The sequence below is a fragment of the Pseudorasbora parva genome, chromosome 7, assembly GCF_024679245.1.
Source record: "Pseudorasbora parva isolate DD20220531a chromosome 7, ASM2467924v1, whole genome shotgun sequence".
Taxonomy (NCBI): domain Eukaryota; kingdom Metazoa; phylum Chordata; class Actinopteri; order Cypriniformes; family Gobionidae; genus Pseudorasbora; species Pseudorasbora parva.
The window spans coordinates 34351439-34379401 of record NC_090178.1 but is presented as its reverse complement, the minus strand read 5'-3'; the positions used below and the strand labels follow the sequence as shown (position 1 = coordinate 34379401).

At 36.6% G+C, this 27963-nt stretch overlaps 1 protein-coding gene across 1 annotated transcript in view; it reads right to left on the bottom strand.

The window, feature by feature from the left end:
* Positions 1–26295, bottom strand: part of LOC137083319 (syndecan-2-B-like) — a 34284-nt gene extending 7989 nt beyond the window's left edge. The window contains exon 1 of the mRNA XM_067449181.1: positions 25998–26295. Within this exon, the coding sequence (XP_067305282.1) occupies positions 25998–26057 (60 nt within the window). The 5' untranslated portion in view covers positions 26058–26295. The remainder of the gene's footprint in view (positions 1–25997) is intronic.
* Positions 26296–27963: the final 1668 nt, after the last annotated feature.

Genomic DNA, 27963 nt, shown 5'->3' with positions numbered 1-27963 from the left:
CACCCAAAGGCAGTAATGTCATTGCAACCTTCAAGGCTCAGAAAGGTAGTCAAGGCATCGTAGTCCATGACTACAGTGGTTCAAACTTAAATTTATGAAGTGACAAGAATCATTTTTGTGTGCAAAAAAACTATGAATTATAACGACTTTACTCAACAATTTATTCCAGGCAAACAGTGAAAGAGTAGTAAACAGTGCAGCACTTCCGAGTTCTATGATATAAAGCTCATTATTGGCCAGCTCCTGCGTCAGTATCACCCCAATGCTAAGCCGGCGTTCTGACATAGAACTCGGAAGTGCTGCACTGTATTTACTACATCAATAGCGTAGGAGACTGACACAGACGTAGATACATTTTTGAATAAAGTTTTTTTTTTTTTTTTAGCACAAAAAGTATTTTTGTCGCCTCATAAAATTAAAGTTGAACCACTGTAGTCACATGGACTATTTTAACAATGCCTTTACTACCTTTCTGGGCTTTGAAAGTGGTAATTAAATTGAGTCTATGCAACTCAACCACCAGTATCAAATCCTGTAATAATTCCAGCATACATTTTTCTTCATTTTGTTCTCTCATTTGAAAGTTTGAGTCTCTATATCTTAATCCGTCTTCCAGTGAGAGCGATTCTGATCCCTGTGATTTTCACACCCGTGTGTTTCATGAAAACTGACTTTAATGAATGGCAAAAGTGATTTAGAAAGGTCTCTAGAAATTCCTAGCGTTTAATTGAATGGGAATGCTCGGAAGAGCTTTGGTGAAATTGCTAATGGGATGAAGGGACTAAAAAGTCACGAACTGAAAGAAACTTTTGCAGGTGGAGGAGTCAGATCTCAGATTTCAGACTGAAGTCACTTTATTTTCTTTACTTTGAGGACGGCCATGAGAGGGAGAGAGACGTAAGTGGGGAAAAGAGAACGAGTGAGAGAGTGTGATGGATAATATCTCTCATTCCAAAACAAACTCCTGTCAGCCATATGAAGGTGAGAGCCGCATTCCTGAGTTCCCGGACTGCAACACAAGCGCTGTATTGTGCGAGGGTCTGAGTCCCTCTCTTTCAGCCCGTGCCAATGATACAGCTGGACAGGAAACTCTGAAACTCACAACCAGCTCACTCTTCTCACTCAAACAGCCTTGCCAAGCAGCCCAGCTCGCTCTCTCTCTCTCTCTCTCTCTCTCTCTCTCTCTCTCTCTCTCTCTCTCTCTCTCTCTCTCTCTCTCTCTCTCTCTCTCTCTCTCTCTCTCTCTCTCTCTCTCTCTCTAACACCCTCTCTCTCCCTCTCTGCACACCGTCACCAACTCGTATGTTACACACAGTGTCCAGCCAGCTGTACGCAGCTGCCAAGTCGCAGAGTTGAAAGCAAAGAGAAAGTACTGACACATATGCTGGATTTGGCAAGCAGAGGTCTAAAGTACATAAAAGGAAAACATTTACTGCTGACCGAAAATGAGGTGAATAATTCAAAGACAGGAAGCAACAAGGGCACGAAATTAGAATGATGTCCGTGCCAACATTAACGTCTACATCAATATTGAAATTTAATGTGATTTTAATATGGTTTCCCTTACCCTTCACATAGAGAATGACAGTGGCAGAAGCTAAACGCTAGTGGCAGTTCTCCAGGTGGCTCTGTCTGTTTCCACACCCTGTGAAAACCTGATTAATTAAGTCTACTCCGGCTTTCCTCACACTCTTACCACAGAACACACAGTGCAAAATACACAAATATGGTAAATTGAGCTGGCAAAGGTACATGCAGCCATTTTCCATAAGCCATTTATTTGAAGTCAACAACCTCTTGTAGAGTGGATGATGGTATATCAGATTCAGTCTGGGCTGAAAAGCAGTTCTTTCTTAATTACTAATGTTAGTCTTAAAGGTGCTATATGTAATGTAGTGTTCTAAAGCTTAAAAATACCATAATATGGTTGCAAATATTTAGAAAAAACATGCTAAGTTCACATTCTTCAGCAATGCTACAGCCAGTTATTCTACTTTGAAATGTGCGATCGTGTTTTTGTTTTGGTCTGTGTGATCCGCCCACACCCAATTTTTACTAAGTAGTATTTCGACCTAGCGTCAATCTTCCAGTCTCTCTCTTAAAGCCAACATGGAAGTGACTTAAACTGCAATTCATCGACTGGCCGCTAGAGACAGGCTCCAAAAGAGAGTCAATTCCACATATCCCCCATTTTAAACTGCCCAACTTTACAGCATAAAAAAAATGGGTTTTGGTCTATTTAGCTACCTTTGCCAACTGTAAAGGGGGGTGATTTTTTTATAACTCATCCGTTGAAATTATATTAAGCCTAAAGTTCTGCATAATTAAATGAGTGGCCACTTGAGTGACAGGGGGATTGCCGCGGATGTCACTACTAGCCGTTTCTTTATATGCTGTCTGTTAGTCCACCCACGTAGCCCCTTTGCCAATTTTCTGTTTTCCTGGAGTGACGCATGGTGACACTGCCAAGATGGCGATGGCGACAGCTGGCTCTGCACATTTTTGGGATTCGAAAATGCTCTTCAAAAACCTATGGGTGACGTCACAGACACTACATCCATTTTTTTTTTTTTTTGCATTCTATGATTTTGACAGCTTATTGCAGCAAAGGAAGCCAGCAAACAAACTGGGTCAGAGGTCGCAGATTCTACCCAACCTAAAAAGCTTGGCATCCATCTGTCCAGTTTGTCCAGAGACATATTAATGACCTCTGAACCAACTCAATCAACTTGCAATGTCAATTGCGGTTGTTCCTGTTGTGTCTCCTCGATCTGGCAACCGGCGTGAGGGCGGAGGATATAACTCATTCCGATATTTAGAATTTGGACTGCAGTGACAATTTCAACCACTAGCTGTCAATATTACATACTGCAATCGTAAAAATGTAAATCTGCTGTGAGGTCAGAAATAAAATTACTATGATTGTCTATATTTTATGACTAGTCTATTCTTGGGCTATGGTTAGACGTATTTTGCCCAAATTTTGCCTAGACGATTTGGACAGATATTCAACGCCTTTTATATGCAAAATTGCTTGCTGGGTGCTGTCTCGATTTGAATTTGTTTGCAATGTTGGAACTGTCTATCTGGTTATTGACCTGTGTGTCTGACTACTCTAAATAAACTCTGCTAATGGATTGTACTTTGGAGTCGACCCTGGTTTGTCACAGCTGGTTGCACCAACTGAGAGAAGAAAAAAAATTGAATTTACCACAATTAAGCAGTTTTGTAAAAAAAGAACATTAAGAAAAAAACATTAAAGATTATGTAAGTGTATTTTTTTTTTTTTAAGAATTCCATCCCTGATTTCTGGACAGTTGTATCACATTGACATTTATAACAAAAGCAAAATTAATTTTAATGTAATAATTAAAAAGGAAAACATATGTATCAACATCATTTTTAAAGTGCCCCATTACGCTTTTTTTTAAAGTGTGTTATATAGCTGTTTATGAATGTGAAAGGTCTGCAAAGTTTTAAAGTTCACAACAAATAAATGTAATGTCTCCTAAAATAACTAATTTGCATAATGGCAGTCTATGATTGCTATTGGCTGTTTGTGAACTACTACTTTGACCCACCCTCAAACCCTGTAGTCGTAGGCCTGGAAGGGTTTGGTTTGTGTCTTTGACATGCTGAGGTATATCTAATATTAAGATGCATTTTGGCCGATCTGTCTATTCTGGTCTGATTGGTTGAAGGACTATCCAATTGCGTATAGAGTCATTTGAATAATGCTCGTTGATCATGCCTCTTGTGGTCTGACTGGTTAAATAAATATCCAATTGTGTACAGAGTCATTTGAATTATGCTCGTTGATCACGCCTTTTGTGGTCTGATTGGTTGAAGGATTATGCAATTGCGTTGAGTCATATGAATTATGTTCGTTGATCATGCCTCTTGTGGTTTGATTGGTTAAATGAATATCCAATTGCGTAATGACTCATTTGAATTATGCTCGTTGATCATGCCTCTTGTGGTCAGATTGGTTGAAGGATTATGCAATTGCGTTAAGAATCTTTTGAATTATGTTTGTTGATCATGCCTCTTGTGGTCTGATTGGTTAAATGAATATCCAATTGCGTAATGACTCATTTGAATTATGCTCGTTGATCACGCTTCTTGAGCAGTAGAAAATACAGAGCAGTCTCCCCCGACCAATGTCTTAAAAGATTGAGCTTGGTCTGGTGATAGCCAGAAAATAGGCGGAGAGTATATAGGAGGTGGTTTGTGGCTGTTCGAACACATTCAACCACATGGGCATATATACTATGAAAGCAATCCGGTCAAATGCGTTTTCAGCTACCTCTGGAAGTGTTCGAAAAAGGACAAGCTCAAAATGTTTTAGACCCTGTTTACACCTGTATAGTGTTGTCTACTACTAGTTATCTGATTGACAAAATGAATCTTAAAGGGTTAGTTCACCCAAAAATGAAAATTATTTCAGCGACGTCTTTAGTGCCTTTTATGGGTCTTGTGAGTGGGTCAGTGGAAATGTACTGAATGCCAATGGAGGCCTTTTTGAAGACTTTCTCAGCCATCAGCTTTCAACAAAAATATCTTCATTTGTGTTCTGAAGATGAACGAAGGTGTTACAGGTGTTCAAATACATAAGGGTGAGTAATTAATTAAATGATTTTCATTTTTGGGTGAACTAAACCTTTAACACCAGGTGTTAGGGCCAAGAAGAAGCTTTATCCTTAGAAGAGACAACTATTACCAAACAAAAGTCAAACATTGCAATCCAACATGATTTACAGTACGGTACAGTATATTTGTCATAAGGACAGTCGTCTGAGAGTAACCAGATGTTAAATTTGATTGTTTAGGTGGGGTGTACTATTGTGGTGGTCCTATTTAAATAAAAATAAATCACTGAGTTAGGAATGCAAATACACTGACTAACAAAAAAGAGCACCGGCTATAGAGTCTAACAAAGGCTTATGAAAGGAGTAAAAATACAGCAAAGAAGAGAGAAAATACCAGTTTAAATACTGAATTGAAGACACTGAATGCACAAGACAAAGCAGGGTTTTTTTTAGCTGCTGTGTGAAGCTGAAGCTCACACCGCCAGACTAATATGATTATTACACTCCGAACGGCCCCTTTACACATTCCAGACTGCATTCGGTTCCCTAAATGTAATCTCAATATGAAGCAGACTGCTGTGTTTCCTTTGAAATTCCTCTCTATGCCCCTGAGGCCTGGCTGTGTAATTTCACATAGTCTGCTGCTCCGCTCCAGCCGCAGGAAAACGTGGTGTGTTTTCCTAGTTCAGACTGACACCTATTACACAATGATGCCATAAAGCCACCATCTTTCCTGGTAGAAAACACAGGCAGAGCCAGCATCTGCTCTGATTCTCTCTGATCAGAGGGACAGAGCAAATTACCCTTGGACACACAGCTAAATCCTGTATAACCTCAGTTGTTTACATCACTTTAATTAGCAGTCATACATTACTTCAAGATTTAAGTGTAACGTTCCATTTAAATGATATGTGGCATATTGCAGACTGTAATAGCTAGTTAGTACACTTATAGGCTTTTCCCACTGCAAATAATGAGTTAACATTGTTTTTAACCTCCAGGCTACTATTAACCTTGGATTAAGCAAGGTTTCACACTTTTAATTTTGAATGAGGCTTAGCACAGATTTTTTTGCTCTGGGGATTGAAGTCCTGCTCAATGCCAACCGATTGCCTACAGTCTGTTTACAGACCGCCTGATGCATATAGCACACAAAGATGGCAAAAAAAGATCTCATCTCACTCATGCCAGTTTTCCAGGTGGCATCAACAAAGATATATCTAAGTTTGAGGTTAGAAAATAAACTATATCCAAGAGCACAATAAAGTGCAGAAGGAATGAGTCCTAAAACCTTCTGAAATAGAATTTGGCCTAAATATATGTACTAAATCTTTAGATTGAGATATACTTTAAAGTATAATTAAGTACATTAAGCATACTTGGCTTGTAGTTTTTGATTGAGTAGCTTATTAAATACTGTTTTCACATAAGCCTAGTTACATACTGTTTTATAAACTTACATTCTTTAAAAATATTGATATATAAAGAAAACTTTCTGTTTCTGAATTGTTTCTAGTTGACTGGTAGTGTACTTTAAATCTACTTTCTCTGCCATAGACTGAAATTTCTAGCTATCTGTGTTTTCACTGATATGCGGGGCGCTATTACACATCTTCTGAAAGAGTAGATAGCCTCCTGTTTAAAACACAGGTGAAGAAGAAGCAAAAACACATGGTAGAAGATTGCTTATGCAAATGTAAAATAACATTGCATTTAAAATATTGCATTTTTATGAAACTTACTCATATTCAGCTGTTGAAAAAAAAAGATTGCATGAAGCTAGAATAAATTGTTTTTAAAATTGAAAGATTTAAAGTACAGTTAAAGGTTTATTTAAAATATATACTATAATACCTAAACAGGAACATAGTAGACTTAAAGTGCCAAAAATTCTATATACAATTTAAACTACACTCTAAAAAATGCTGGGTTAAAAACAACCCAAGTTGGGTTGGAAATGGACAAACCCAGAAATTGGGTTGTTTGAACCCTAGTAAATAGACCCATTCAAACAACCCAATTTTTGGGTTTGTCCATTTTCAACCCAACTTGGGTTGTTTTTAACCCAGCATTTTTTAGAGTGTATAAATATGATATGTTCAATTAAAGAAACCAAAACACACATATATTTGCAGTATAACGGCTGTTTCACACCGCAAACGTGAGCGGCGCGTATTTTTTTCGGCGCCCATGTTAATCAATTAGTGCATTCACACCGGGAGCGTGTGAGTGTCAAGCAGGAGCGTTGCGTGAGCAGCAGTGAAGCGGGGGTTTTGGCGGCGAGCCAATTTTTGCTGCGCTGCTGACGCTCCCGACGCTCAATTAAAGTGAAAGCACACTTTTAATGGACAAAATAAATATGATTTCACACAAAAAATGCTTAAAATGCACACAAGAAGCATGTGTAGTGTATTTTAACAATAACTAGAGTATGTCAAAAAAGAAAAAAGAAGAATAAAAAATATCTGTAGAAGATTTACCCATTTAAACTTGTTTTAATTATTCAGTTTGGGTGAAAGTATGGTTATGATTATAAAAAATAAAGTAAATGAGCCAGAAAATATGATAAACTTTCTTTTATATAGACTCTAGCAGCTGCAGTCACGGTGTAAAGTGAAAGCACACTTTAGATGGACAAAATAAATATAATGTCACACAAAAAGCGCTCAAAATGCACACAAGAAGCACGTGTGGCGTGTTTTAACAATAACTGGAGTATGTCATTAAAGATAACAAAGAATAAAAAATATCTGTAGAAGATTTAGCCTACCTTTAGTTTACCTTTGTTCTTTTCTTTGGCTATCATAATTTTATTATTTTTAATTCTCTTTGCATTGTATTCTTTTTATCCCTATTTTAATTCCTTTCTATATAAAGCACTTTGAATTGCCATTGTGTATGAAATGTGCTATATAAATAAACTTGCCTTGCCTTGCCTACCTTGGCTAACTTGTTTTAATTATTCAGTTTGGGTGAAAGTATGGTTATGATTATAAAAAGTAAAGTAAACTAGCCAGAAAATATAATAAACTTTCTTTTAGTTTAGTATGTAATAGGGCTCTAGCATTGTGGGAGCCGCTGCTGTGACGCTGTACAAACGCTTCCAGTGTGAATACTCTCGCGCGTCTACAGCTGCAGTGACGGTGTAGTTACGCTGAAGCGCTGCTCAGGCGCTGCTCACGCTTGCGGTGTGAAACAGCCGTAACACTACTAAAGTAGTAGTTTACTGAGAGTATACTAAGTGTGCTTTCATAAACTTTATTGTAAACCAGTTGTGTACTCAAAGTTTACTGCTGTTACACTTAAATTATGCGTAAAAATATACTTTTATACACTAAAAAGCAGGCTAATTTAGTCCCAAGTAGTACTGAAACAGTAAACTTATATATATATATATATATATATATATATATATATATATATATATATATATATATATATATATATATATATATATATATAGTACATTGATATTAGTATCTTACTACATAAAGTATACTTAAAAATACTTGAACTTGACTTAATACTACTTTATACTTAATAAAATTAACTTAAAGTAGCCTATACTTATTTTTCACAAGTGGCTAACCTCGTCTACTCATCTACTCACAATACTGCATTTACACCCTTTAATAAAACGTGTAAATATCATCATCTTTTGTTGGTCACAGAGCTTGTGTTCTGCAATAATAATAGAAAAATCAAATTTACTTTTTGTCGAGGGAACCAGGGTCATGCTAACTTCCGGGTTGGCCAACAAAAACGCCTAAAACATCATTACTGCGGCAATCTATTGTATAGTTTTATATGTTTTAAATAATCAGTACTTGCTACTTATGGACACAGTCATTTTGATTAAAAAGTCTGCACACTGTTTGTGTTTTCTGATGTTTCAAATAGACCCACCCCACAATAAACTGCAAAGTGGACCCAACTTTATGCCAATACGCAATATCAGTGTCTGAATATACCTACTAGCCTATATAGTATTTGAAAAGCAGTACACTAATTGAGTGTCTGAAAATGTAGTATTAATGTTGAAAACCTCAACATGGATGACATCAATAAGTTCAGTGACATGACAGTTTGCCAAAGTCAAACAATTCTAAACTGAACAACGCTTAGTTCTCTCAGATGCCTTTTTTCACCATCACATCTGAGTAAAACAGTGAACACTTTCATTGTAATAACAAAAGAGCATTTTCAGCAGATGGAGAAGCAGTTAGTGCCTCATATTAACCTCATACATATGCAAATAAGTCTGCTAATGGAGTGTTTAGAAATGTACAGTGTGAAATTTCAAAACTAGACAAGGTAATAAATAGAGATAACACAGGATTACAGTAACACAGAGTTAACAATTTAAAGTAAGTAAAGTCTTATGTTAACGTATATGTGTACATGCTTTTTATACACTTATTACTCTTTGATGTGGTGGCATGGTAATGTTATTTATATGATTGTCAACTCACTTATTTTTTCCACATGTTTCATTTTTCAAGCCATTTCTTCACTGAATGATAAATTAAAATGGCAAGACGATACTAAAACACAAGAAATTCAATAGAAACATCTGAGCCATTGACTTATTGAATATAGAAATGAATATGAATCAATTTTACAACACAAGAAAAAACTGAAAGAAGAAAAGAATAAAAAACAAGAGCAAACTATAATGATTATTGGCTAATGAGCTGGATGTGTTGAAAGCTACAGATGTTCTTCTGTCTGCGTGTGTGTGCAGAGACAAAATCTTTCACAGCACACATACAAAATACACCCAATCAAGTGTGAAAACCACCTTAAAATGGAAAGTAAAATGGGTTTCTTAATCTCTTAACCTGCGGTTAAAATTAAAGGTCTGAACCTTTGAGTCCAGACCTTTAATTCATTTAAAACGCCTTTGGGATGTGCTGGAGGAGACTTGACAGAGTGCTGGACTCTTGCATTGTCAATACAAGGTCTGCTGGAGGAAATATTTATGTCCCTCTTGTTGGAAATAACATCACAACATTTATTTAACCCTCTGGTACGGTTTGTGTGTCAGTCAAAAAAAAAAAATTTCAATTAAATGATTGTGCTATATTTTATTTTGATAATATTTTCTATTTCATGTTTTGTATTGTATGGTACAGAAGGATTGTATGGTACAAATTATATTTATGCAGTAGTTATAATAATAATAAAAATCACATGGACCTGAAAATGAAATTTTTAACTTAAACAGTAACAAAATCTTACTTAAGTTTGGTCTCTTTTTAAAGATGACATGTACCAGATTTAAAAATGTGAACTTGAAAAAAAGTTATTAAAGTTAATAATATTAATTCATAAAATTGTAATTTATTTTTATGAAAGTGCACAAAAAATATTTTCAATTTTTATATAAAATATATATTTTCCGGAACACATTTTACTCTAAGACTGAGAAAAAAATCAATGCCATAAATCGAAACAAGATGTGTTCTAAATTTGAGCTTGATATCTCAAAAAAATTGCTTTCGGTAAGATTTTGTTTGTGTGCAGTAATGAAATTTGTTTCCCATTAATTTCCAATGCAATCATTTTTGACCACGAACAATACAAGTGTGACTAATTTTTTGGGCCCATTTAACTTTTTCGAATCATGTCATGATTTTTGTGTGTATGTGTGTGTGTGTGTGTGTGTGTGTGTGTGTGTGTGTGTGTGTGTGTGTGTGTGTGTGTGTGTGTGTGTGTGTGTGTGTGTGTGTGTGTGTGTGTGTGTGTGTGTGTGTGTGTGTGTGTGTGTGTGTGTGTGTGTGTGTGTGTGTGTGTGCGTTCACACAGCAATTGCTAAAACCTATAACAAATTTCGTACCATTTCAATGAAGTAAAAAAAAAAAAAACACTCACAAATGACTCAAGAGCACCAGAGTACTCAGGCTATTCTCACAAAATTCGTACTATTTATATGCATTTTTGTGAGAATACCCTGTGTGATCGGGTTGGAGTACTCAAGAGTGACTTGTTTTGGAAGTAAGTATATATATATATATATATATATATATATATATATATATATATATATATATATATATATATATATATATATATATATATATATTTTTTTTTTTTTTTTTTTTTTTTTTTACCAGTCAAAAGCTTGAGAATGGTAAGATTTTTTAATGTTTTTAAAGAACTCTCTTCTGCTTACCAGGGCCGCATTTATGTTATTAAAAATACAAAAAATATCTTAATATTGTGAAATATTATTAAATTGTAAAACAACTATCTTCTATTTGAATATATTTAAAATGTTATTTATTCCTGTGATGTAAAGCTGAATTTTGAGCATCACTTTAGTGTCACATTATATATATTAATATTATTATTATTATTTCACTTTTTTTTCATGTACACTTATTTTTCACAACGGACAAAGTTATATTTACTCGCTATTTGCATGTATGACATTTGTTTTAAATACCTTTTTAAACTAAAACACACAGCTACTGTGCTTGTGGACTAAAACCTTGAGGTTCACACTACTGTAGCTGTCAACTCTGAAGATTGACTGGAAGATTTGTGACCAGTGTGCATGTGTCAGGACTCCAGGGCTCCGGTAATGATCAGGTCTACTGGTCAGTGTAAGAACGCAGCTGTGACCGTGATATTAACCCCAACCGGCTGAGCTCTCGACGCACAGATGATATAACGCCTGACCAGCTGTGGAGATTCAAGCACACAGTGCACACACAGACTAAAACACTTGCACTTCACTGCACATATACACAACATCCATCAGGCTGCCATAACTGTCCAGAATATGCTGGATGGAAAGTGGGAACCAGGATGAATACTGTCCATTCAGACCACAGGCATGTCTGGTATTCCTAAAATGCCTTCTCAAATACAGGTGCTGTCGGGAGTAGACAGAGCAAAAGAAGCAAACAGAACGAGAGAAATAAAGGGAATAGAGAAGGTTTACATGAGAAAGAGAGATGGAGAAAGGAGGGACAGACAAAAAAGGGGCTATACAAAACAGGATGGAAAGCTAAAAGAAATAAAGTCTTGTTTTTCAAAAAATGGTCATGGGAAGGAGGTGCGTAACCATCATAAACCTCAAGGTCAAGCCAAATATTATATGAGCTGTTTAATTTTCTGTTCTTTTTACAATGAAGTTTGCAATTTTTGCAACCATGTCATCAAAATATAAGACTATGGGCCAGATTTTCTAAACATTGCAAATTAGTGAAAGCACAGCTCCATAAAAATGCCGATGGGAGTGTAAAGTTCAAATTAAGAACACAGACGCAGCCGGATCATTTCCATAATGACCAACGCAATATACCCGTTAGCGTCTGGTTTAATCCTGCTTTTTTTTGCACGGCATATAATGGTCTATATATAACCAGTAAACTGACGAGCCTTTGTAAATCACCTCACAGGATTCATTTTTATACTTTCCTACCATGAATTTTGGACCTGAAAGGGAAACTCCTACAAATGCATATGCAATAAGGTCAGCCGCAAAAATAACTGTTCACACCTTTTCAGTGCTAATTTATCATTGCGTGTCTTTAGTAAATCCTGACAGAATTTTTTTAACGCTAAAAGAGGGTTTGCGATGGGCCAAAATACATTATAAAACCCAGATTGTTCTGTTTTTTCCTAGTAATAAGCATTAAAGTGCCTCAATGAATCAATTCTAAACGGCCAGAACGAGTTGTCATCAATTCCAGTCTAACTTCCAGTTACAAACCTACATAGGATTTTCACACCTTTGCATAATGCCAGCCTATGTTCTTCAACGGCTGCTCATGAACAACGTCTACATTGACAATCAAACACTGTAGTTGTAGCTGAGGCCTGAAAGAGTTTGGTCCAGGTCGTCATCATGTCGAGAAGAAGCTGTTTTTTTCCACTTTGAATTCTCTTCCAAAGAATGAGGACTCGTACTGGAATTGATACGGTAAAATCGCCGCCATCATTACGGTTAATAAGAAGGTGTACACCAATGTGTACATAATATTTTATCTTAGGAAGCCTCTGAGGCTGAAATTCAGATTTGGTAACGAATGTTTCTTTTCCATCATGCACAGTAAGCAGTAGACCAATCACAACAGATTGGGGCCATCCTACCAATCAGAGCAGAGGAAGCTCTCAAAAAGGCGGGACTTAGAGAGACCAGATCCTTTATTGAACCGTTTCAGATACTGTGAGAAAAGAGATGATGCTGCAATTTATATTATTAGAAAATAAGTGTTTTTTTTATACATTGGATGCATGTAAACCTGTTGCAGGAGAACTCCAAAACAAAATTGGGAATCTTTAAAATAGCGTAATAGAAGAAATTTTAATAAATATCAAAATTTAATATAAATATACAGTGGGTACGGAAAGTATTCAGACCCCATTAAATCTTTCACTCTTTGTTATATTGCAACCATTCGCTAAAATCGTTTAAGTTTATTTTTTTCTCATTAATGTACACACAGCACCCCACATTGACAGAAAAACAAAGAATTGTATAACTTTTGTAGACTTATTAAAAAAGACAACTTGAAATATCACATGGTCATAAGTACTCAGACCCTTTAGTATTTAGTAGTATTTTTAAATACAGCTCAGTATTTAGTAGAAGCACCATTTTGATCTAATACAGCCATGAGTCTTTTTGGGAAAGATGCAACCAGTTTTTCACACCTAAATTTGGGGATCCTCTGCCATTCTCCTTGCAGATCCTCTCCAGTTCTGTCAGGTTGGATGGCAAACGTTGGTAGACAGCCATTTTCAGGTCTCTCCAGAGATGCTCAATTGGGTTTAAGTCAGGGCTCTGGCTGCGCCATTCAAGAACAGTCACAGAGTTGTTGTGAAGCCACTCCTCTATTATTTTAGCTGTATGCTTAGTGTCATTGTCTTGCTGGATGGTGAACCTTCGGCCCAGTCTGAGGTCTTGAGCACTCTGGAGAAGGTTTTTATCCAGGATATCCCTGTACTTGGCTGCATTCATCTTTCCCTCGATTGCAACCAGTTGTCCTGTCCCTGCAGCTGAAAAACACCCCCACAGCATGATGCTGCCACCACCATGCTTCACTGTTGGGACTGTATTAGACAGGTGATATTTTTCTCCACACATACCGCTTAGAATTAAGGCCAAAAAGTTCTATCTTGGTCTCATCAGACCAATCTTATTTCTCACCATCTTGGAGTCCTTCAAGTGTTTTTAGCAAACTCCATGCAGGCTTTCATGTGTCTTGCACTGAGCAGAGGCTTGTGTCGGGCAACTCTGCCATAAAGCCTCGACTGGTGGAGGGTTGCAGTGATGATTGACTTTCTACAACTTTCTCCCATCTCTCCATGGAGCTCAGCCACAGTGATCTTTGGGTTCTTCTTTACCTCTCTCACCAAGGATCTTCTCCCTTGATAGCTCAGTTTGGCCAAATGGCCAGCTCTAGGAAGGGTTCTGGTTGTCCCAAATAACTTCCATTTAAGGATTGTTGAGGCCGCTGTGCTCTTAGGAACCTTAAGTGCAGCAGAAATTGTTTTGTAACCATGGCCAGATCGGTGCCTTGTCACAATTCTGTCTCTGAGCTCTTCAGGGAGTCCCTTTGACCTCATGATTCTCATTTGCTCTGACATGCGCTGTGAGCTGTAAGGTCTTATATAGACAGGTGTGTGGCTTTCCTAATCAGTATAATCTAACACAACTGGATTCAAATGAAGGTGTAGAACCATCTTAAGGATGATCAGAAGAAATGGACAGCACCTGAGATAAATATATGAGTGTTACAGTAAAGGGTCTGAATACTTAGGACCATGTGATATTTCAGTTTTTCTTTTTTAATAAATCTGCAAAAATGTCAACAATTCTGTGTTTTTCTGTCAATATGGGGTGCTGTGTATACATAAATAAGAAAAAACTTAAATGATTTTAGCAAATGCTGCAATATAACAAAGATTGTTACCCAAATATGTTAGGGGTGAATTAGTAAACAAAAAAAAACAAAAAACAAAAATTTAAAAAATTAAACACTCAGAACTCATTCTGTGAAAACCGGGGGCTAAATTCGAAATTGGACATAGTGTTACCATAGATGCATACGCTATTTTAGCAACTCCAAATTTGTAACAAAACTTGGTTGGACGTATTTTCAAGCAGTCCAGATTATTTTGTAAAATACATATTTTGTATCAAATAAAAAAAAACATGTTTTGTACATTTGCTTTACAGTAAGCTTAAACTTCTATCACTTTTTTACACCCACGCCTTATTCAAAAAGATGCATTAGATCTAAATTCCAAAGCATACATTACAACTATTTAAATTCAGATCTATGCTTCAAAAAGGGGGTGGCAGTTAACTAATATTGTTAATACTTTTAAACAGCAAGGATGCATTCAACTGATCAAAAAGACATTGTAAAGATATTTATAATATTAAAAATGAAGAAACAATGTTCTTTTGAACTTTCTACTCATCAATGAATTATAGGGAATAAGTATGATGGTTGTTTTCAGCATTGAAAACAAGAAACGTTTCTTGAGCAGCAAATCTGAATATTAAAATGATTTCTGAAGGATTATGTGACACTGAAAATGTAATAATGCTGAAAATTCAGCTTTGCCACCACAGGAACAAATTACATTTTAAAACATATTAAAAAAACAATTATTTTAAATTGTATTAATATTTTACAATTTACTGTTTCTAAGTTAAAGAAATGCATTAAAACCTTTGAGCAGCAGTGTATCTAATAGAGTTCACAATGAAAAGCTTTTGTTCCTCTAATATTCCTGTAATGGAATATCAGACTTAAATCTGTTAGTGGAAAGTGGCACAAGAGTTTATATCTTTATATTGTTATAGACTGCTGAGTTACAATGAAGGAAAGGAAAAAACTATGGTTACACAGCATGTGAGGTCTACTGCATCTGGAGAACAGGTGAAAACACACACACACACACACACACACACACACACACGTACTGCATACACTGTACAGATATGAAAATATTCCAGGGTCTTTCCAAAAGGCTGAGAGTTTATGACTGGTCCGTGTACAGTTTTAAAGTGACGTTACAGTTCAACTTTTCACAACTCATAAATACAACAGTAAAATTTTAAGACATTTTCCAAAGGCGTCTCTGGATTTCAAAGTTCTCTTGTGATTTTATTGAACTAACCACTAATCAATTTATTTACCATTTTTAAGCTAAAACGTCATAAGCTATGTGAAGCCCCATAAAGGTGCCTGCTGGTATTTTTTAACGATCTTTAGAAACTCATGCCATACTGTCTTTCAGTAACTTAAAACCTCATACCTCTTTTTCCCATTTCTACGCACACTATGTACCATTGTGTTGGTGCGCACCTGGGGCTCACAGGCTCTTATTTGAGAGTCCTCTGGAGAGCTCAGGTAACCCATTGGGTCATGAAGTGCACACCTGGTTATTCAGACCACTGATTTACAGCATAGAGCAAACCTGAGCTCTCACATACAGTATATCTGTTCACATGAGTGGACAATGAAATCAGAGAACTGATACAGTGACTTAAATCAGACAGATACTCTAGGTCAATCTGTGAATGGTATAAATCATCTGTTATGAGATCTGTTGTGGGGTCAGTGAAAAAAAGACTGTCCAAATTAAAGAAAAGAAAAAGTTCTTCAAAATGTACTCTTTGAAATTATGTTGCTTTTTTGTTAGATTCTAAAAGGGAGATTCTAAAAATGTCATGTGGTGTAACCATCAAGTAAAAAAAAAAAATATATATATATATATATATATGTACACCAAGTCCAAAACGGCTTAATATAGTGGTCTTTTATTAGTCTTAACCATTTTAATCATAAATTACTGATCAGGAAAATAGCCAGAATTGCACAAATGCCTTAGATAAAGTATGAGTAATAGCCTTCCCTTTTGTTTTCTTAAATTGTTTAAGCCGTATGGGTAAACTTGCTGACAGCTTTTTTTACAGGAATAAGAGTGTGTTGTTCCACTCAATATTAAACAGTTAATGAACTGGAAAATGTCTCCCAGTTTGTTTGTGTTTAATGTGAGACTAAATATTAGGGTTCAAATTTGGCCAAAACATGAGCCTGATGGACTTTTTCTAAAGCTACTTCTTGGCTGTCTTGGCAATTTGGGAGCATTGTCTTGTTGAAAAATAACAACTGATCATTCCTCTTTAGATAACAACTTTTTATTTGTGGGAAGCAAGCCTTTCTCCTGCACTCCAAACCATTAAATGACTTTTCACCACCAAGTAGCTCACCTATACCAGCAGCTAAAAAGGCTCCGCAGAGTCCGCACACAAAGACACCTCTTCTGCCATGCTTCACTGTGCTAGAGATACATTTATTATTATGTCTCAGCAGGTTTTTAAAACAGCACTCTGGATCATCACAATGCAACTCATGATTTATCACTCCAGACTCCACGAACAATTTTCCATATACTGTCAAAACTTCATTCTGTCTTTGATGTTCAGCTGAGACAGCAATGGATTTTTAAGTAGTACGATTGCTTAAATTTTGTTAATTTCCTGACCAATAATTTGTGGTTAAAGTCAATTAAAGTGTTCAGCCATTTTGGGTTTGGGCTTTTTTCCCTAGTGTGTGTGTGTACCAAGCATAACATTATGACCACTGACAGGTGAAGTGAATAACACCGATCCTTGACGGGATTGAGATATTTGGAAGCCAAGTCAATACCTCAAACTTGTTGTTGTGCTCATCAATCCATTCCTGAACCATTTTTGCTTTGTGGCAGGGCACATTATCCTGCTGAAAGAGGCCACAGCCACCAGGGAATACTGTTTCCATAAAAATGGTGTACATGGTCTGCAACAATGATTGGGTAAGTGGTACATGTCAAAGTAACATCCATGGCAGGACCCAAGGTTTCCAGGAAGAACATGCCCAAAGCATCACACTGCCTCCGTCGGCTTTTCTTCTTTCCATAGTGCATTCTGGTGCCATGTGTTCCCCAGGTAAGCAAAATGTACATATACCCAGCCAGCCACGTGATGCAAAATAGGATTCCTAAGACTAGATAGCCTTCTTCCATTTTTCCGTGGTCCAGCTCTGATGCTCACGTGCCACTGTTGGTGCTTTCGGCGATGGACAGGGGTCAGCATGGGCACCCCGACTGGTCTGCTGCTATGCAGCCCCATACGCAACAAACTGTGATTCACTGTGTATTCTGACACCTTTCTATAAGAACCAGCATTAACTTCTTGAGCATTTTGAGCTACAGTAGCTCATCTGTTTGTTCGGACCACATGGGCCAGCCTTCGCTCCCCACGTGCATCAATGAGCCTTGGCCGCCCATGTCTCTTTCGCTGGATCACCACTGTTCCTCCCTCTGACCACTTTTGATAGATGCTGACCACTGCAGAACAGGAACACCCCACAAGATCTGCAGTTTTGGAGATGCTCTGACCCAGTCAACCATCACAGTTTGGCCCTTCTCAAATCGTTACACTTCACCTGTTATAATGTTATGCCTGTATATATGAATTATTCTTTTTTAAGAATTCTGTACTTTTAATTTAAGTACTCTGCAAATACAGATTGTTTCAAAGCAGCTTTACGGTGATAATAGGAAATTATTGCAACAAAGACTGTTTTGGCAGTACAGCAGCTCTAGAAGCAAGTCATTATCGAGCAGAAATGTATTTTTAAACAGATTATTAGATCTGGACAAAAAATTGTGTCATTTCATTTACTGTGGAATAACGAGAAAATATAATAAAACAATACAATAAAAATAATAATTTGGTAATAATTTACTCACCACATTCAATTAAAACTCCAAAACATTCAATAACCGCCACGATGCATCATTTGATCATTTGTAAACGATTAAATGAGTAAATTTATATTTGTTTTAAGATCCTTTAACAGGTACAACAAGGTGTAATATTTTAATGAAAAAAATCACTTGGTGCAACAACGCAGCTTGACATCATGCTGTTGATCAGCACTTTCAAAAAAGACAAATCTGAGGCATGAGCCTCTCTCTTTCTGAGCAGCGTTCCTCCGTCTGTGCTGCTGGAGGACGGCCAAACCAGCTCCCTCTGGAAGGATAACCAGGCTCAAATTTACTGCTTACTTCTAAAAACTGAGCAGACTTTGGTGGAGTCTTTCGTGGACTTTTCTCTGCACTATTCCAAAATAGCACAGTCACACAGTCAGTATGAGACAAACTTTCGTGAATCTTGTAGACTGTATACACTGTTTTCCGCATTCCAACATTTCTAAAAGGGAAAAGTATTAACTCCAAAAAAAAAGATAAAAATACACAGGAAACTGGGTTTGAGGATATTCTGGACCTTTACAGGAAATTACATGTAGACGTTTTCTGTAAAATTCTAAGAAAAATAGGGGACAGATCATTAGATTTACTCTAGTCCCAAGTGCACACTTGATCGCCCACAGGTATTTATGTTTATAATGCCTTATGTAAGACATAAGCCTTGCTATGACAAATCTCAAATGATTATCAGAAATGTACAAATATAGAGACAAAACTAGCAATTTCTTTGCTTCACATAAAAATCCACCTATAAAACTTCAAATGCTTGGCCCATCCGAAGAAGATTGTTTCTAAAAATATGCCTCAAATTCCAAACAGGCTTTGGATGGTAGATTAATGTGGAGTGAGGAAGGAGAGAGAGGAGTGAGAGATAGGTGGAGAAAAAATATGTATAAAATCAGATCAACATTTTGATGTGATATGTCAGCTTAAACTCTGATAAAATGAATCGGCCACATGAAAGCCTCACTATCTTGAGGCATCTTTTGTGTGTATGCCCTCTGTCTGCAGGGTGCTATCTGACTAAATAAAGTTCAACAAAACATATCTAAAAGCAAAAAGGTGATTGTGAAACATTACAGAATCCAGAGGGCTTATTAAACCCGCTAAATTTAGACTTTAGTACTGTGGTTGTACCATATGTTAGCTGAAAGAGTACAGAATCTTCAGATCAAAACACAGGGAAAAAATAAGCAGAAACATGCGATATGTAATCATATGCATAAGTAAAATAACGCAATCATCAACGTTAAACAGCATATGAATCAAAACTGCCTAATGTTACTGAATGAAATGTTGACCCAGGATGAGGTATAGAACTTTAAAGCTTTTGCGGGTGTTGATGGACCTCATCTGTGTTTTGATTATTGTTCTAAATCCAATCCTTACGTAGTCTTTCACAAAAAGACAATGGGCCCAATTTCAACGGCCTAAGAGCATGGTCTAAAGCGCACGGTGCAAGTGCAGTTAGGGCTTGTCCCAAACTCTGAATCCACTTTTGCTAGTTTAACGATGGGACAAATGGTCGACGTGCACGGCACATGGACTAAAATGCTGTCTCTATTCTCTTAATGATTAATGGGTGTGTTTCATGAGTAAAATGCAACAAACCAATCAGGATCTTATCTCCCATTCTCTTTAAAAGCCAGTTGCGCTTTTGTCAGGTGGATTCGCTATTTACAGAATTTGCAAGTGTAAAAATTGAAAGCTTCTCTAACAAAAGAAACTGATCCGCATGTCCAATGAGCCCACACCTGCTTGCTCCTCATTACTGCAAATAGGTAACTATCCTTTATTACAAGTAGGCATTTTGATATTTATGTACACAATAATATCTTACATTTTAATCCTTTAATTTTTCATATTTAAAAATGTTTGTGTGCTTCTGCTTTGTGTTCCCTTTGTGTGTAATAAGCAGAGCGTGCGCGCGTTGTGCGCCCGCCTATAGACACATTACTAACACGAACAAAAAAATATTGCGTCTTGCTATTTTGAGGCAACTGAAAACAATTGCGCCATTGACCAACAAAAACCTGGTCTAAAGTCTAAATTGTTTTCAGTTGCCTCAAAATAGCAACACGCCAACAATGCGCCTGAACACAGCTCATTTTCAGACCAGCAAGCCCATGGGCACACAAATGGGAGCAAACTCATTTGTTTATTTAAACTACGTGGCATTGGATGTGAAAATTATAATTGTGTCGGGGGCTGAAGCTAGAAAAAACATTTGCGTCACGTCTGGCCCACATTGCGCTGGATGTATAATAGGGCTCAATTTTCTCAGCTTTTTGGTCAAAATGTTCCTTTTTTAATATAACTTACCCACATTCAAGTGTTGATTAAAAAAAATGCATAAAGTTTCAAAAAAAATAAAACTTTTTGTTTGTTTGTTTGTTTAAAAGCAGAGGGTCTGATCTTTCTTTTGATATATTGCATGTTCCAATATTTATATAAAATAATATAAAATTTTGTCAAAATGATAAAATAATGCTTTTTTTTTACATGCTGGTGGGGACAAAGTTAAAATGCCTCCAGATGAATGATGATCTAAAAGAAAACAGTAAAACCAAAGTTGACCATATTTACTTTCGAACTGCATATCTTGTTCTGAATGATTCATTTGAAATATATATATATATATATATATATATATATATATATATATATATATATATATATATACATATATATATATATATATATATATATATATATATATATATATATATATATATATATATATATATATATATATATATATATATATATTTCAAATGAACTTTTATTGAAACGTAATGTATTTTAAAACAACTTTCCTTTACCGATGACATCACTTAGCCACATAGGCTACTTGATATCCAGTAGCCAAATAGCTATTTAGGCACTATTTGAGCAAATGCACAAATGCTCAATTCTGATATCCAACACCTCTTTTTCCCAATCTAATTTCATATATGTATATATATATTATTTGCAGTTTCACTCAGAAAGAAAAAAACTTGACATAACAGAAGTGAAATGGGGTTGCAAGTATTTCATGTATTTTCACAGCAATGCTCATTAGGGATGTTGCTGGCAATCTACAGGAGACAGATTTTAATGAATCCTCTGTGTAGATGAGAGATTTCCAGAGATAGCTTGAAATATATGATACTGTGCACATGAACAGTCCTCAACAGCTGTTTTACATTGATGATGCATCTTTTGCTATGCAGTGTGCATCTGAAGATTGGACACTCTTCTTTGCAATTGACGAGTTACAATTAGTCATATATTTTGATTGCATAATAGAATGTAGCACAGAAAGTACTCCGAGGGATTCATAAGCAAATTGCTAAATGCCCCATAACGCAGCTGTTCGCACACTTCCTCTGTTTATGACTTTCGCCACTAGTATTCCACAACCCAAGCTACTCCCGCAGAGAGAGAGCACAGGAACATCTGCATCTTGTACATATAACATCTGGCATAGATGTTTCTGCATTCTGGACAATAGAAGCACATCCATCTATGGGATTTACGCAGGGCTAGGGACTCTCACGTCGACGCATTCCTCCAGAGGCCTGCAGACAGCGGCCTAATCTGTCTGCGGTATGCAGGATCTACTATGTCAACACACTGGCATGCCATGGAGAGAAACACCTATGGAACCATTAATCACTTCAGGACAATATCCTCATGGTTGTATCAGATGAGCTATGACAAATACAGGAATAAGAAAACATCCACCTTCATTCTTTTTTAAAGTGCAAACTACACACACCTACACAGCACTGATTGACAACGCTCCAGATTTAGAACTGTTTTTAATGCGAGTGGAACCCACGTAAAACAGAGAGCAAATGTACCCAGTGTTACATTTCCCTTTTGCAAAAAAAACGTCTGTGCACTGTAAATACAGATGTGTTTCCGAAAGCACACCCACAACAGATGAGAATACCACATGCCTCTGGCAGACACACTGCACTTTTCAGATGCTAAATTGGTCTTCAGTATGGATAAACAACACTTGGACAGTTGGCACATTTTTATAAGCATTTTTGTACTTTTGTTTAATATATCACGACATTGTGATGGAATAATGTTCCAAAAACTGCAATTATCATCTATTACAGCTTTTGTATACCCTCGGATATGTTCAACTTAAAAAAGTGAAGTGAATTCGCTATAATTAAAATGAGCCTGAATCAAAGAGGCCAGAATGCTGGTGTAAACTCTAAACAAACGTCTCTCAAGTTTATTAAGAGTTCTTTACTGGTTTGCACTGTCGGGTTTTACTGCTACGTGCTATTCACACTTGCACTTCACTCAGCCTACCACCTCGGCACAAAATTTCCGTTTCTCGATCTCTCTTTCTTTCTTGTGTTTTATGTTTGCCTGTTACAGGATTCATCACTACAAGTGAATAAGCAGGGTTGGCCAAAGTGAACAACACAGACAAAACATGTCAGATCAAAAAGGGACATTGATGAGGCATCTTTAGATAGATAGATAGATAGATAGATAGATAGACAGACAGACAGACAGACAGACAGACAGACAGACAGACAGACAGACAGACAGACAGACAGACAGACAGACAGACAGACAGACAGACAGACAGACAGACAGACAGACAGATAGATAGATAGATAGATAGATAGATAGATAGATAGATAGATAGATAGATAGATAGATAGATAGATAGATAGATAGATAGATAGATAGATAGATAGATAGAAAAACAGACAGACGGACAGACTTAAAAAGAATTATTAAATGCACTAACTTGTGAAAAACAACTTGCAGTCTCACACACACACACACACACACAAAAAAAGGTGCGACCACTTAATTTCTGTTTTGTGTCTTGTCACAACCTCAAACTGTCAAATACACACACAGTTATGTCAAAATGGCTCTTGATGAGTATTTATGTAAACCCAGTCAGGTATGTTTTAAGTAAAAGATATCAGTCGGGGGAAAAGGGATCTGTGTATTAGCTCTTAAAGTGACAGACAACAAAATAACAAGAGAAAATCACTCAGTGCTTTTGGCTAAATGAACTTTGCAGCTTTATTATGTATCAGTGTATATTTAATTCATGTGAAGACTGTTCTAGTTCTTATTTTTAATAACAAAGATAAATTAAATAATCGTCCACCCCTAGTTCAGGTGTCTCTGTTTACCTGGATGTTCTTGATGTTAAGTTCTAGGCTGATATAACTATATATTACCAAGTCAAGGAAAGATTTAAAAGAAAGATTTTTGGTATTTAAATATTGGCATTACATCTTTTGTTTGTTTAAATTGACGTTAAAATTATATTATCCGATTTGTGACATACATTTTTGCTAAAACACTGCTGGTCACTTTCTAAAGTTGTAGTGATGCTTTCTTTTCCCAGAATTTTTCTTTAATATCGCAAAGACAGACAGACAGACAGACAGACAGACAGACAGACAGACAGACAGACAGACAGACAGACAGACAGACAGACAGACAGACAGACAGACAGACCGACCGACCGACCGACCGACCGACCCGACCGACCGACCGACCGACCGACAGACAGACAGACAGACAGACAGATAGATAGATAGATAGATAGATAGATAGATAGATTACTTTTTTCCCTCTCAATCCAAAACGGTATGCTTCTCCTATCCGACACAAACTTTTCTCAAAAATGTTCCATTTGCTAAGCTAATTGAGGGGATTAGGAATTCAGATCCAACCTTCATAAGATTCCATTCTGTTTTACAACACACACACACACACACACACGCACGCACGCACGCACGCACACGCACGCACGCACGCACGCACGCACGCACACACACACACACACACACACACACACACACACACACAAGCTGTCTGACAACATCCCTATTTGATGACTTCCTCTGCCTGGGGTTGTATATGCAGTCAGCACACAAATATTGCTCAGTTACCAGCTCTACAGTGCACACAGGTGTACCGAGTGGGAGTCTGTTTACGCCCATGAATGAGGTGTCAGCACAGTCATACATCTGTCAAAGCATGTTGCCTTGCCAATGGGTGCAGTTTATGTTTGGTTACATCATATTACGATGATGATGATAATAATATACACACGATCATTTTGTGGTACAGCACAATAAGAAAGGTTGTAATAATCTGTTATTAACACTCACTCACTAACAGTAAAATGTTAGTTTTCTTTCTTTGTTAGTCCCCCTTTCTTTCTCTGCAGTTATGCCATTATGCCATGCCTTTTTTCAAGTAAGACCAGACAGTTGTGGCTTTGGATCAGGCTATGATGACTCAAGAATCCTCACTGTTAAGGAACTGAAATCTGAAATACATTCAAAGTGGAATGAAAAGAAATGAAACAAGGAATGAAAAGGACTGGGGAACCACTTATTGTGTACACTTATTCATTGCATTTGCTCTAAGAATCATACACTAACCTATAAACCTTCTGATGAAAACATGTTATGTAAAGCATTCCATTCCTTCTATATGTTGAAATAAGATGTCACTTCTTAAAACAGATTGGCTAATACTTAAGTTTGAACAGGCTATTTATTCACTATGAATGATTAGCACTGATAAAACCAGATGTGGTGCAACTCAGAGTCAAACTGAAGAGTAAAATCACTGCCAAGGTTAAAACAGGCTAAAGACCTTATTTCAGGACGTACTGAAAACAGGAGGGCAGCTGCTTTACTCACACAACAAATCAATAAACAGGGTATTAGCACGACTGCAGAAAAGCTTTTAACTGCCCAACATCTTCCTGTAAAATTGCACTGCAGCGGCTTGATTGTCATGCTTCTTCGTAATGGGCTTCATCACATTTGAGGGCTAAAGGTAATTAACACATACGGATCAGCGTCCTGAAGCAACCTGCAAATTGCTTGACAGCACTTTGAAAGCAGTGTTGCTATTGGGAATCGATGTGCTGCGTTCATTGCTTTAGTCTAGTTCGGACAGAACGGTGAGACCTGTGGATATAGGAACAATCTCTGATAAGCAGGAATTCAAATTCTTCGCAAAATCTCCCATAGTTCTTTTCATCGGCTCAGTGCTCTGAAACACCACAGTGGCTTTTGGTTTCAGAATTGAAAAAGTCAACTCATCAGGTTTTTCTGAGTGTAAAACTGGCTGAGAAACCTTCAAGCTCTCTCAGTAGGAGATCAGGGTTCATTAGCTGGTAGACTTAAAGCTGTCTCAATGGGACACAGAATATGAGCTCATTTATAAAGTGACATTGAAGTGAAATGTTCTAAGATGGAAACGCAATTGTCATTACAGTGCTCTTTAACTTTCTCAGGGATATCTTAAAGAATAGTTTTTTTTTTTTTTTTTTTTTTTTAGAAGTTTAAACATCCTTGTAAAATTAAGAGAATTATCCCTCTCAATACTGCTGTTGTTAACCATTCTCATAATATGATCATGATTGGGATACACAGATCTTCCCAGGACCAAGTTGACACTCTTGCTGAACCAAAAGATGCATGTTAAGAGTGATTAAACAGTATAAAACAGGAACAAATGCATTTAACAACACTACACATGTTTGTATGCCACTTATGAAAGTATACCACAAACAAAAGTAGCAACAAAACCAACATGAACTCTTCTCAGACCCACCTTGTGGCTGGAACAGCAGACAGCTGCTGAAAGTGTCAGGAATATCCAAATGTCCCTCATTATTCCTCTTAAGAAGTCTTTTGGAAAGAAATCGTGGATGCGTCTGCGCTCCTTAAGCCGGTTGCTACAGCTTCACCTAAAACACACGCGCAAGATCCTTTTCGGGAGATGTTTGGCGTTTTGATCCACCTGATCAAACTTCTCTTCTGCCTTTCCAAACGGGAACTACTCGGAGAGTCTTGATGCGGTGTTGATGTCTCGGGTCCATGTGAGGCAGCGCAGCTCTGCTCGTATAGAGGATGAGAGAGAGAGAGAGAGAGAGAGAGAGAGAGAGAGAGAGAGAGAGAGAGAGAGAGAGAGAGAGAGAGAGAGAGAGAGAGAGAGAGAGACGGGGGAGGATTTTTGCGTCACAGTTGACGAATACTTTGACTAGACTTGTCTCGAAACATGTTAACTAGCAAAATTAACATAATTTGTCATAATTTCCGGCCAAACAAACGTGTGTCTGTATTTGAGACAGACTTCAGCAAAAATAAATAGCGAGATATCGTAAAATTAGCTGTTTTCGAGCGTGGTAACTGGTCCAAGTTAGTAGACCCGCTATGAGCTGAGGTTTGTGTGTGTGTGTGTGTGTGTGTGTGTGTGTGTGTGTGTGTGTGTATGTGTGGTCCAAAACAGCTTCAAATTGATTTTTAAATTACTTTGCTCTTAATATTACCAGATCAGTTGTTCTCAACCTTTTTTACTTCAAGGATTTCCTTTGTCCAAGACAACATTCATCATATGTAGCCTACTTCTGGTATTTCTGTTGTAATAAAATAAACTCAAAACCATTAGGTCAGTTGTTGTACATCCTTATTTTAGTGGTTAACACTTTAAGGTTTCATTAGTTAGCTACTTTAGTTAAGAATTAAGAATGAACAATACTTCTACAGCATTTATTAATCTACATGAATGCTAATTTCAACATTTACTAACAGGCATACATTAATCAAATAAAAAAATTGTATTAGTTAACATTATTTAATGCACTGTGAACAATGAACGACTATTGTTTATTAACATCAACAAAGATTAATAAATAATGTTACCAATAGTTTGTTCATTGTTGGTTTGCGGTAACTAATAAATTAGCTAATGTTACCTACTGAAACCTCAAAGTGTTACCCTTTTTTGGCATTTTAATTAAGCTTATGTTAACTAAAAGTAAATTTGACTTTGACTTATTGGGGCCACATTTTGATGAGGCCTGGCCCCATGGTTGAGAGCAAATCTAGAAATCATCTAACATCTTACATAAACTCCGTAAATCAAAATGTCAATTACAAGCCCATTACAGACAGTGCTACAAGTTTAATAAAATGTACAGTTTATCATAGTTATTATTTGGTTTGTTCATATGCTTCTATCAACTGTTTGCTAATCCTCTCTATAGCTGTGAAATCAACCACAACATAGAAAGAAAATGGCAAAGATTGCAAAATCTTCTTTGAAGGAGATCCCATATTAATGTTTTACAGTAGCAACATTACCAGTCATAACTACCGTATACTAGCTCAAATATGGTTGTTTATTCCTTGTCATTTCCAGTGCTGGGTGTAATGCATTACTAAGTAATTAATTACTGTAATTTAATTACTTTTTCCTTTAAGTAAAAAGAATTACTCTTAATTTTCTGTCATTTAATTAGTTACTTCTGATGTAATTGCATTACTGTATAGACTACAGAACAAACAAAGGGGCATTTAACATCATATTTATATTATTTATCTGAAAGAATTAAAAGAGCAGTTTCTTGTCTGTCTTATTGATCAACTGGTTGAGGTTGATATGAGATTTAGAAAGTAATTAGTCATTAAGTAATGCAATATTTTTTATAGTAATTAGTACAGCACTGTTGTAATTGATTTACCCAACATTGGTTATTTCTATGAAAATGCAATTCCTTTAAATTTGTTTGACCTTT